The sequence below is a fragment of the Periplaneta americana genome, chromosome 9 (assembly GCF_040183065.1).
Source record: "Periplaneta americana isolate PAMFEO1 chromosome 9, P.americana_PAMFEO1_priV1, whole genome shotgun sequence".
Classification (NCBI taxonomy): Eukaryota; Metazoa; Arthropoda; class Insecta; order Blattodea; family Blattidae; genus Periplaneta; species Periplaneta americana.
In genome coordinates this window covers 83,298,388-83,310,631 of record NC_091125.1, presented here as the reverse complement: position 1 = coordinate 83,310,631, position 12,244 = coordinate 83,298,388, and the positions used below count along the sequence as shown (strand labels likewise).

The 12,244-nt window shown below is 36.7% G+C and overlaps 1 protein-coding gene across 1 annotated transcript in view; it reads right to left on the bottom strand.

The window, feature by feature from the left end:
* Tmtc2 (Transmembrane O-mannosyltransferase targeting cadherins 2) overlaps window positions 1–12,244 on the bottom strand; it is a 1,115,694-nt gene that overhangs the window by 79,681 nt on the left and 1,023,769 nt on the right. Inside the window, exon 8 of the mRNA XM_069834199.1 lies at window positions 7,966–8,050. Within this exon, the coding sequence (XP_069690300.1) occupies window positions 7,966–8,050 (85 nt within the window). The remainder of the gene's footprint in view (window positions 1–7,965; window positions 8,051–12,244) is intronic.

Below are 12,244 nucleotides of genomic sequence, written 5' to 3'. Positions count from 1 at the left end.
GCCCGGGTTCGATTCCCGGTCGGGGCAAGTTACCTGGTTGAGGTTTTTCCCGGGGTTTTCCCTCAACACAAAATGAGCAAATGCTGGGTAACTTTCGGTGTTGGACCCCGGACTCATTTCACCGGCATTATCACCATCACATTCAGACGCTAAATAACCTTAGATGTTGATAAAGCGTCGTAAAATAACCTAATAATAATAATAATAATAATAATAATAATAATAATAATAATAATAACAATAATAATAATAATATCATTGAAATTCAAGAAACGAAAATTTATTATTTTCTTTGGGTGAATAGTAAATGATTTTAGTTGTACTTTCTTTCCTAAAAATAGATGAAAAGGTACAAACAGAAATATCTTTCACAACATGACAAAGGAACGGAATATAGTTACGAGGCTTAGTATTTCAGTTACCTAAAGACTGAAGTAAAAGACACATTGGGTATATAGTGCATCGAACACAGGTAATTCAACTGATTAAGATATAACCAGACAGGTCGTCGCTTCTTGTTCGTGGAGTACAGTTTAGTCTACTCCCAATATAGTGGACAACTGTTGAACAAGTTCTGACCATACACTAAAATGGGCCATGACCAATATGAAGCTATATGACAAGAATAATACATATAAAAAGCCATTATGTTCATTTCCGTCGTGATCGTTGCAGTGAATAATAATGTGCGTTCATAAGTTACGGAACTTGATCTTTTTGCAGATGTCACTTAAAATGATTTTGTGCGAGATCGTGCGTAATTGCTTGTTTTCCGCACAGAACCAATACGCGGTAAGTGTGAAATACCACATTCAGTATTCCCAACGTAACACACATAACAATTTCCCTCTTCTTACCGCTTAAGCGCGACATTCATTTTACTGCTTTAGGCTTTTAACATATTATTTTTAGAGACGTTTAACATAGTAATAATTATAAATTGGAAACTTACCACTATAATTTCACCTAAATTGCAATGTTAATTATTAGTAGAAAAGTTTTCTGGGCTATGAGGCCGTGGTCTGTTGGTTGTGAGACCAAACGTTTCGTTCACTGCTGCGGTGAACATCTTCAGTGGTGTCTATTGCTGGTGCGGCTGGTTCTACTGCGTGTGCTGATTACAGTCTGCGCTGGCTGCATCGTTGTATATATAGTGCGGGAGGGGGGGGGGGCTTGCTGTTGTCGCCTCGGTCCGCGCTCGAATGTGCTTCGCGGGCGGGTTTGCTGTTTTCCACGCGCTCCGCGTCCGAGCTTGTGTTGTTTAATTGTGCTACGCGGGCGGGTTTGATGTTGGTTTTCCTTAATGCCGGATACCAGGCCTTGTTAACCTTGAGGCCTTCTTCTTTTCGATTGAAATTGTTCTTATGTTTATATATTTCAATCGCCTCTCGGTGTAGCCTCGCGTAGAAATGTGGTGTGTCGCTGAGTGTATTGACGCCGGCCGTGAAAGCCTACACTCCAATATAATATTAATTATTGTTTTTAAATATTTGCAAAAATTAAGTAAAGTCTACTACTCCACGAAACTTATTGCATTTGATACAAGTAACATTAAGGAAGCCGTGAAAAAATCAACGAGATTCCAGATGTCGATGTTATTACTGCAATATGTTATATAAATAATATTGTTAAAATGTTAAAATGAAAAATAAATCATTACATAACCTTACCGTTTGTTTTAAGTTCGCATTTATAGACTGGGGGGAAAAAAAAGACAGACGTATATCACGGCCTGCTGGAGTATGGTAAACACAGAAAACATTTTACAGCAACAATGTTGAAGAAAGATATTTTGGTGTTCCGAAGTTGGCGTCATTAAACAGAAACCAACATGGAGATTTCATTGCAACTAATTAGAAATTCGTCTTTCAGGTATGTAATAAACGATCTTCGCACAAAATAATGTACGATACACGAGCGGTATGTTTGTTTTCATGTTCTCGGAAATTAAAAAAGCGAAAGCTCAACTACGTTTCGCTTTGTAAATCTTTTACTCGACCATGAAAACGTCAACATACCGCTCTTGTAACGTATATTACTATTATATCGCGAGAAATTTCTTTCAGTTTCACATGACGTTACTGGTGCATGAGAACAATGCAAGATATTCCTATTGTCTGACATTTCTTCGTGTTTCATCAGGCTATTGCTTATGTCACTCACCACTGAAACTCCATTATTTTTCTGTGTATTTATCTAGAAGTTCTCTAAAATGTCTGTTATTTAATTTAGTAACTGGGATGTTGGCACTGACCTTCATGGTACACAAATCATGCTAAACGTCGAGTTAATATCTTGATAATTTTCAGATGTTAATGGTAGGCCTACTGATGCTTTTGGATTTCGTTCAACACATTCTCTGCGCCTTTTGGTATTGCAGAGCCTTTCAGTGCACTGTTTTTTTTGTCACTTTTACGTTTATTTTACACAATTATGTATGTAATGTCGTTTTTATTAATTGTAAACATATCAGTTCAATACTCAACTATGCCCCGCAGCACTACACGGTAGAACAGTTTGTCTTTGCAATGAACCTACAATTAGCGACAAAGGTGTAGTTATCTATACTTACTTACTTACTGGCTTTTAAGGAACCCGGAGGTTCATTGCCGCCCTCACATAAGCCCGCCATTGGTCCCTATCCTGAGCAAGATTAATCCAGTCTCTACCATCATATCCCATCTCCCTCAGATCCATTTTAATATTATCTTCCCACCTACGTCTCGGCCTTCCCAAAGGTCTTTTTCCCCTCTGGCCTCCCAACTAACACTAACTACATTTCTGGATTCGCCCATACGTGCTACATGTCCTGCACATCTCAAACGTCTGGATTTTATGTTCCTAATTATGTCAGGTGAAGAATACAATGCGTGCAGCTCTGCGTTGTGTAACTTTCTCCATTCTCCTGTAACTTCATCCCTCTTAGCCCCAAATATTTTCCTAAGAACCTTATTCTCAAAAACCCTCAATCTCTGTTCCTCTCTCAAAGTGAGAGTCCAAGCTTCACAGCCATAGGCTACAGAACAACCGGTAATACAACTGTTTTATAAATTCTAACTTTCAGATTTTTTGACAGCAGACTAGATGACAAAAGCTTCTCAACCGAATAATAACAGGCATTTCCCATATTTATTCTGCGTTTAATTTCCTCCCTAGTATTATTTACATTTGTTACTGTTGCTCCAAGATATTTGCATTTTTCCACCTCTTTGAAGGATAAATCTCCAACTTTTATAGTTCCATTTCGTACAATATTCTGGTCACGAGAGATAATCATATACTTAGTCTTTTCGGGATTTACTTCCAACCCTATCTCTTTACTTGCTTATAGTAAAATTTCCGTGTTTTCCCTAATCGTTTGTGGATTTTCTCCTAACATATTCACGTCATCCGCATAGACAAGAAGCTGATGTAACCCGTTCAATTCCAAACCCTGCCTGTTATCCTGAACTTTCCTAATGGCATATTATAGAGCGAAGTTAAAAAGTAAAGGTGATGGTGCATCTCCCTGCTTTAGCCCGCAGTGAATTGGAAAAGCATCAGATAGAAACTGGCGTATACGGACTCTGCTGCAAGTTTCACTAAGACACATTTTAATTAATCGAACTAGTTTCTTGGGAATACCAAATTCAATAAGAATATTATATAAAACTTCTCCCTTAACCGAGTCATACGCCTTTTTGAAATTTATGAATAACTGATGTACTGTACCCTGGTGTAGTTATCTATGCTAATAATAAATCTGTAGCCGAAATTTTGTGGTAATTTTCGATTTTCCAAAAATAATTGGTCCTAACATATATAATTAATCACCCCGAAACCGAAAATCGCTTTTTTGAAATTTTTGTTTGTATGTCTGTCTGTCTGTCTGTCTGTCTGTCTGTCTGGATGTTTGTTACCTTTTCACGCGATAATGGCTGAACCGATTGATATGAAAAGTGGAATATAAATTAAGTTCGCTGTAACTTAGATTTTAGGCTATATGACATTCAAAATAAGTTATTTAAAACGGGGGTTATAAGGGGGCCTGAATCAAATAAATCGAAATATCTCGCTTATTATTGATTTTTGTAAAATATGTTACATAACAAAAGTTTCTTCAAAAATGATTTCCGATAAGTTTTATTCCTTACAAAAGTTTGATATAACTGATATTTAATGAGATAAATGAGTTTTAAAATTAAAATACAATGCCATCTAAGGCGGTGTAATGAAATGAAAACAAATGACTACGTCTATAAAGGGCCTTGGACAACAACAATCGAAAGCTATGAAACATAGCCTACAGAGAATGTTTCTGTGTTTGTATGAAGTAATATCGAAAGCTAAATTAACCGATTTGTATAATTAATTATTATTTCACCATTGGAAAGTGTAGTTTCTCTAAATGGACATAATGCTATAATGTTATTACAGTAACTTCTGAGTGCTCTCTGGACCAAAATGATCGCATTTTAATTATTTAAGTACAATTTAAATTAAGTAACACATTAAACGATTTATCCTTCTACCAAACACGAATGTTTCCTGGATCAAACGTCCTATTTTAATTATGTAATTACTTTATATTTATTTGTAACAGGTGCAGCGGAGCGCACGGGTACGGCTAGTTTAAATAATAATACTAGTGACAGAACAGCACTGATAACACACTCACTATGACTGCGTTCCGGCTTCGATGTACTAGAGGGGGAGGGTAGAGAATGCGTAACTATTTTGTATACGAACGTACCTATACCTGCGCTGTGACGTCACATATACTTCGAATCATACAAATTAGTTCCAGCTTATAGGTATTTGAATTACAAAGCGTACAAATTTCTTCGAAAATCGCAGAAGCTTTCAAGCATTTCCATACCCTAAATGCGGGCAATATATTTTTGTGAACTTAACATGATATGCATGTAAGATGATAAAGAATAACATATCTCAGGAATTAAGCATTGTATCCTTTATTCTCTGCCTCCTCCTTGTTGTCAGGCTTTTGTCATTTCGATTTGATTCTTTACTCATATAACATGCTAGAAAGTGATTGCAAATTATTACACGCATTTGTAGGATTGATATTTCAGTGACAATTTCGCTTCGCTGGTTCCGTATGAGTGTAAAGTTACTAGCATAACAGTTGTACGTCTGGAAACAGATTTCACTTAGTACGGCACCGACCGAGAAGTGATATGAACAACTAACAGCTTGCTTAGCGGTGATTGAGCGCGTCAACGCGACTTATGCGAGGGAGAGTCAAAAAGTAACTTTAATAATTGTTTTATTAATTGAATATGTACAATAAGACTACAAACACTTCATCACTTTTCAACATAGTCTCCGCTACGTTCAATGCAAGTGTTCCTGTTATACAGATGTTTATATATTATATATACGTAGTACTACGATCTACTATGTGAGTCTGATTTTTTATTTATATAATATTAAGATTATTTTTTGACTCAGCCTGTTACATTAACCTACATTACATATATAATTTATTGGCTTATCTTATAATAAATCCTGAATGAATGAATGAATGAATGAATTAATGAATGAATGAATGAATTAATTAATTAATTAATTAATAAGTGCTGGTACTGTTGACTGTTTGAAATATAACGCAAAACTTTTTGTACACCTTCTTCCTAATATATTAATCATAATTGAAGATTCACTATTCTAATGTGTACTGCTTTTCCACGAAATAAACTGAACTACACTGAATGGAAGTCAGCTGTGTACTGATGCTCTAACTTTGACGTCCCTTCATCCTGTTTTACCTGTTCATACTATGCAACATAAAATATCCCCACGTTCGATTCAAGAGAAATATACACACTGTATCCTCGGCAGCCGTTTTCGATCTTTAAGAGTAAATAGTCCACGGCATTTACTTGAGCGGAACCTGTTTCCTGGCGAACAATCTGTCGATTACACATAACTGCAGTTTTTTTAGGCTCAAAGTGTGGTGTTTCTAGGTGCAGATTTTCCTGGTTCGATTGTTGGCAGGGCTATAGAAAGATATCTCTCATCCGCTAAAAGTGGGTGTATGTCTCTAGATTTGTGCATTTTCTGTTGTCTTACCCACCCCATTACCTTGAGTTGATACAAGGGATTATCGATGGTTGTAAATGTGTTTATTCAAAATCTTCACAAAAGTGAGAGGAGGGATAGTTACAGACCCAATCTTTGAAGGCAGGGGGTGTTGATTTATACAAAGTGAAAAGTGTTGTGTGTGACGGCTCACTAGTTAAACAATGTTCAAAAATATAAAATCTAAAAATATCCTTCAAAAAACAAAAGTGGCGGTCCTCATAATATTCTAAACAAGTACTGTAGAAATCGTTACAAATAAGGAGATAATAGAACAGACTTACACTTTTTCATATGCAAGTTATGAATTTAAGTAGGACAAACATATAGTTATAGATAAGCTGATAATGTCGAGGTATTTATATTGCTTATTAAAAGTTAATATGGGAATAGTTTCACACGAAAGAGCTTCTAAAAACATTCGATTGAATAATTGATGGGATGTGTGAAACGTGGACGTACTAAAGGGCAAATGAAAAATCAACGACGCTCGCAACTGCCGAGGTTATATCAGCATCGCTAGTGTGCCGGAATTTTGTCCCGCAGGAATTATTTTGCATACCAGTAAATCTACTGACATTAGTCTATCGCATTTAACCACACTTAAATGTCATCGATCTGGGCCGTGATCGAACCCGCAACCTCGGGCACAGAAGGCTAACACTCCATTGACTGCGCCACCCAAAAAGGCAAGAAGAAATTGATGCTAAGAGTACAGAGAAATAATAAAATAAATAAGATTACATAAAGACAGAGAATAATGAGATAAATAAAATAATGCACATATTATAAATGTAAATAAACGGATAATTAAAAAGGACGAAAGAAGAAAAGAAGAGATATAACACAAAATATTAACGCATAAAAAGTAAATAATGATGAAACTTAGAAACAGTGCAAAAGGAAAGAAAATGTGGAATGAAAATAAGAAGAGGAAAGGAGAGTAAAATTAATGATGATGATGATGATGATGATAATAATAATAATAATAATAATAATAATAATAATAATAATAATAAGGAAGATTAGAAATTGAAGTGGACTAACAAAATGAAACGAAAAATAAAAAAAACACACATAAAACGAAAAGTACGTCGAGGAGAGATGTAGAAGGTGGGAAATGAAGGGAAGAAGCTGAAGTACGAAAATATGTTAATCTTAAAATTATCATACACATTTTAAAAATTATTTCAGATAAAACTGAGTGTATGGCATAGAGATTTTTCATGCTTATTACATTACCAGACAGTCCGTCGAGCTAGCTCTGATGGTAGCACGTGTGCCTGTAGACTAGTTGGCCTGGGTTTGATTCCCAGTTGGGTCAGAGATTTTCGTATAAAATTCTACATCGGAACTAAGAGAGATGGCGGTGCACCTATATCCCTGGGTTAAATCCCAAATCTCTCCGCAGTGCATATGAAGATAAGACATAGCTATGTCACTGTTGATAGTAATTCGTCCGTCGGATGGGGACGTTAAGCCTGGCGGTCCGTTGGTGCTATTCGACAGGAATAGACTACGTGCCGGCACCGGGTTTCCCCTTTCCTCTTCCTATTCTTCATCATCTTCACCCATTCCCTACACTACACTTACACGAGCACTTATACACATTACACATACTTAGTATACGACAAAACTCTTCACAGATACATATCATGCATAGCGTGGCCCGCCGAGATTGTGTGTAACTTGAAAACGGGTCACAGTCCTGTCATCTATCCGCAGTATACGGAACCCGAATCATAACAAGTGAAGTACACACATTACCAGACATACTTAATTCTCATAAGTCTCCTTGCATACCTAACGTTTAAGGTTTGTACTTATATAACAAATCTGATCACCAATAGCTACGAGAAAGTGCTTTAATAATGCTTTACTTACCGAAATGTTTGAAGACTGTGGGGTCGTTGGGTGCCAGCTCCGTAGCGCGCTGGAACCACTGCTCCGCCTCCACGGTCCGACTCTTCTGCATACACACAAAACATGGTATTCAGTAAGCTACTCTTCTCATACAACATAGGCATTTACCGAAAAATTATTCTTAAAATAGCTTTCGTGTGCAAAAATTCTCTTTGGATTTACTGATAACCTTAGTCAGAAATAATGAACCATGTACGTATAAATGTAACAATGTAAGCAAAACATAATATAACACAAACATAATAATGATGATAATAATAATAATAATAATAATAATAATTTTATTGATTTATTTTATATTTATTGTGCTGGGCAACAGCCAGTGGCCAATTACAGCTCAGCACAAAGAATATAACAAAAACATAATAAAATATATTACACATAAATAAAATTACAATTAATTACAATAATGATGAATGGATAAAAATAGATGACTTTAAAATACATAACTAAGAATACTATGAGACAATGATAACTGAGTATAATGCCTAAAAGAATACATAAATGAAAAATCGTTGCCAAGAGCAAACTAAGTCTATACATTGAAGGGATCGAATTCGCAGCCATGCATGTTGGCATTTTTAATACATCTGGAGACTGGTGAAAGAAATTTTGAATTTCTAATATAGACAAGTTTGTGGGCTCTATTAATAATAATAATAATAATAATAATAATAATAATAATAATAATAATAATAATAATAAGTGGTGCAACAACCCATGAAGCGCCAAGATCGACTAGTCGAGTGGAGTAAAGGTTAGCGCGTCTGGCCGGGAAACCAGGTGGCCCGGGTTCGATTCCCGGTTGGGGCAAGTTATCTGGCTGGAATTTTTTTCCCTCAACCCAATATGAGCAAATGCTGGGTAACTTTCGGTGCTGGACCTCGGACTCATTTCACCGGCATTATCACCTTCGTCTCATTCAGACGCTAAATAACCTAATATGTTGATAAAGTGTCGTAAAATAACCTACTAAAAAATCGACCACCCGACCGCTTGCCTCACGTCCACATGCCTCAGCAGAGCAGAATAATCATCCAGCCAGAACGCAGGTATCGCCTAGTTAACATGATAATCACCTCAGCCATTAAACTCGTAGCTGGTTTTGTTACAGTATTTCGTTACCTATCGTAGCTTTCCCATCCTAGATGAAGTGAGAAAAAGAATTGGCCTTACCTGATATACAATTTTTTGTCACTGAACTTTATTTTTTCAAGACCAACTTGTAAATATAAATCTAAGCAATTATTAAAGAGCTTCGTTTTTTCTGTACTGATATAGTATGTGGAATTCAAACATGGTGCCTAACGCAGCAAGAAGTGAAATCCGTACGGGTCAGTCAAAGGAACATGGAAAGAAAAATCTTAAATATTCCTTTGAGGGACAGAGTGAAAAAAACGAAGAAATCGTAAGAAGCGGCGGTCTGAAAGACATAGCAGCCACGGTATAGCAACCAAAATGTATATGGGGAGGTCACGTAGAAAGACTACAAGATGACAGATGAGCATACACGGCGACAGTATGGTACCTCAGACTAGGGAAAAGAAGCAGAGGACGTCCCAAGCACAGAAAGTCCGAAGTCTTCAAGACCGTTTGCGGGAATACGCGGACAAGGACTGAACGAGACAGGACAAGATGGAAAGAGCTAGGCTGAAGAGTGCTACAAAGTTATAGTAAGAGACGATGCCAGTGACATGGATATGGATGGATATTGTGAAAATTGTAAATGTGTAGAGTTTATATTTAAGTGTAAATGAAAGAAAAATACAGACAATAAGGCAATTGCGGATGTGGACGGTGTCTAGTTTTAAGCGGTGCAAGCGAAAACAGTCTAACAGTAGAAAAAAGGAATTCGTGCAAAAGATTTATGGTTTAGATATTGCTGGAGAAACGAAAGAATGGACAAAGAAAAAGCTGTAGCTGCTCGGAGTTGTAGCTTTAGGTAGCGTTAAGGAAACCAAAAGATTGAAATTATAGCAAGACTATACATATATCCTTTAGGGAGGCCGAGACGTTTTTTTTAGTTGGTTATTTTACGAAGCTTTATCAACATCTTAGGTTATTTAGTGTCTGAATGAGATGAAGGTGATAATGCCGGTGAAATGAGTCCGGGGTCCAACACCGAAAGTTACCCAGCATTTGTTCATATTGGGTTGAGGGAAAACCCCGGAAAAAACCTCAACCAGGTAACTTTTCCCGACCGGGAATCGAACCCGGGCCACCTGGTTTCGTGGCTAGACGCGCTAACCGTTACTCCACAGGTGTGGACTGCCGAGACGTAGATGGGAAGATAATATTAAAATGGATTTGAGGGAGGTGGGATATGATGATAGAGAATGGATTAATCTTGCTCAGGATAGGGATCAATGGCGGGCTTATGTGAGGGTGGAAATGAACCTCCGGGTTCCTTAAAAGCCAGTAAGTGAGTGACTATAAATGTATAAGGTCTTTAATTTAAAGCCAAGACGCATGGGGTTTAAAGTTCAAGCGAGTGTGTATGAGAGCAAAAGTAGATTAAAATTTCTCTTATGGTCTGGCTCACCATATGAGAAAACTTAAGCCACCACTAATACATTAATAGTAGGAGGCGCTTGCCCTTCAGAGATTATCTGGGCTCATATCATCATCATCATCATCATCATCATCATCATCATCATCATCATCACCACTCCCCAAAGTCTTCCCGATGCTGGGTTGGCACCGGTCCCATACACTGGCCGAAATTGCATACGCCATTTATCATGAGAACTCGATCCAGCGCGCATTCCGTGAGTCCTAAGCATAGTGTCTATATACACTACGGGACAGTACATACATACATACATACATACATACATACATACATACATACATACATACATACATACATACATACATACATACATACATACATACATACATACATACATACATGGACTTTTGGAAGAGTTCGTGAGCTTAACTTTATTTAACAGAACCAGAGGTCGATCCCGACATGATCTGTTTTCGAAGTAGATTCCTTACAAAGCAATACATGGTTTACAATAATAATTTAGTCACTTCTGTGAGATTGTTGAGCTAAACATTTTGGTACGGATTTCGTCCGCCAAAGTTTTAGTATTTCCACAATCAAAACTCCAGATTTTTTTCTGTGAATATTCACTATTGCCTTCATGAAAGAAATGAATAGTGCCTGACTCATCTTTCCCAAGCAAACACAGAATTCAGTAGTGCAGCTTCGGGATTACACTGAGAGAATGTGTAATTTCTCCGGCACTATGAAATACAGTAGTTATATCAAAATGCAATATTTAAACTTAAGCAGTGGAATAACAAATGAATGCTGTACTAGTTAAATAATAGATTACGTGTTAAGTGACATCATTACCGGTAGTTTCATTTTGTGTTCCATCACATTGGTTTACTGGAAATCTATATTTTAGCCTTTCTGCAAACTAAACTAGGCAACGCATTAGGTCTCCCTTGAAGTTGGGTCAGTAAACTGTCATCTCCAGCTGAAACATCACAGGATATCACATTGTCAAAGGAAGAACCCTTTGATGTTGGCGGGATTCGAACGCACAACCTGGATGGCACTTACCATAAAGGCTGAGCACCATATATTTTATGTACATTGCATTCTTTTAGAACTGAATGCATATTTAAATTGCGAAAGAACAAATCTTTTCTCGAAAAAATTGAGAGTATGATATAATGACGTTCATTTGTTCCACATTTCTGGAATACAGTACATATTGCGAAATTCTGGTTTTAATGATACAATTCTACTGGCCAATAGGATGGCTGCATATCTGTTGATAGCTCTTTGACACAGAAATGAAAGCTAAACATTGACCTAACCTCAATTCAGATAACAGTTTGGTGTGTGTTTATTATTACTTATTTGATGTATTTGATGGGGCATTATAGTATTGACCTGCTTGCGAGGCAACCAAAGTTAATAAAGGTTGACAGAAAAGTAAACATCGTTATGTTCCAATTTATGAATACATTTTGTCTAACTGATTACTCTTGCTGAATATTAAAGAGATAAAATGAACTGAAAGAAATGAATGCAATGTAAAGAAAGAATAAAACAAACATGCCCTAAATTCTAAGGAGCTTACTCTCTATGGTCGTAAAAAGAAGAGCATTGCTTGAAGAAACTGTGTACGGTATTTATTTTCTCATTAAATAAAGTAGATATAGAAAAAAAAACAATATGATACTGAACAGGGTTTAGAGAAAACTGCCATTTGTT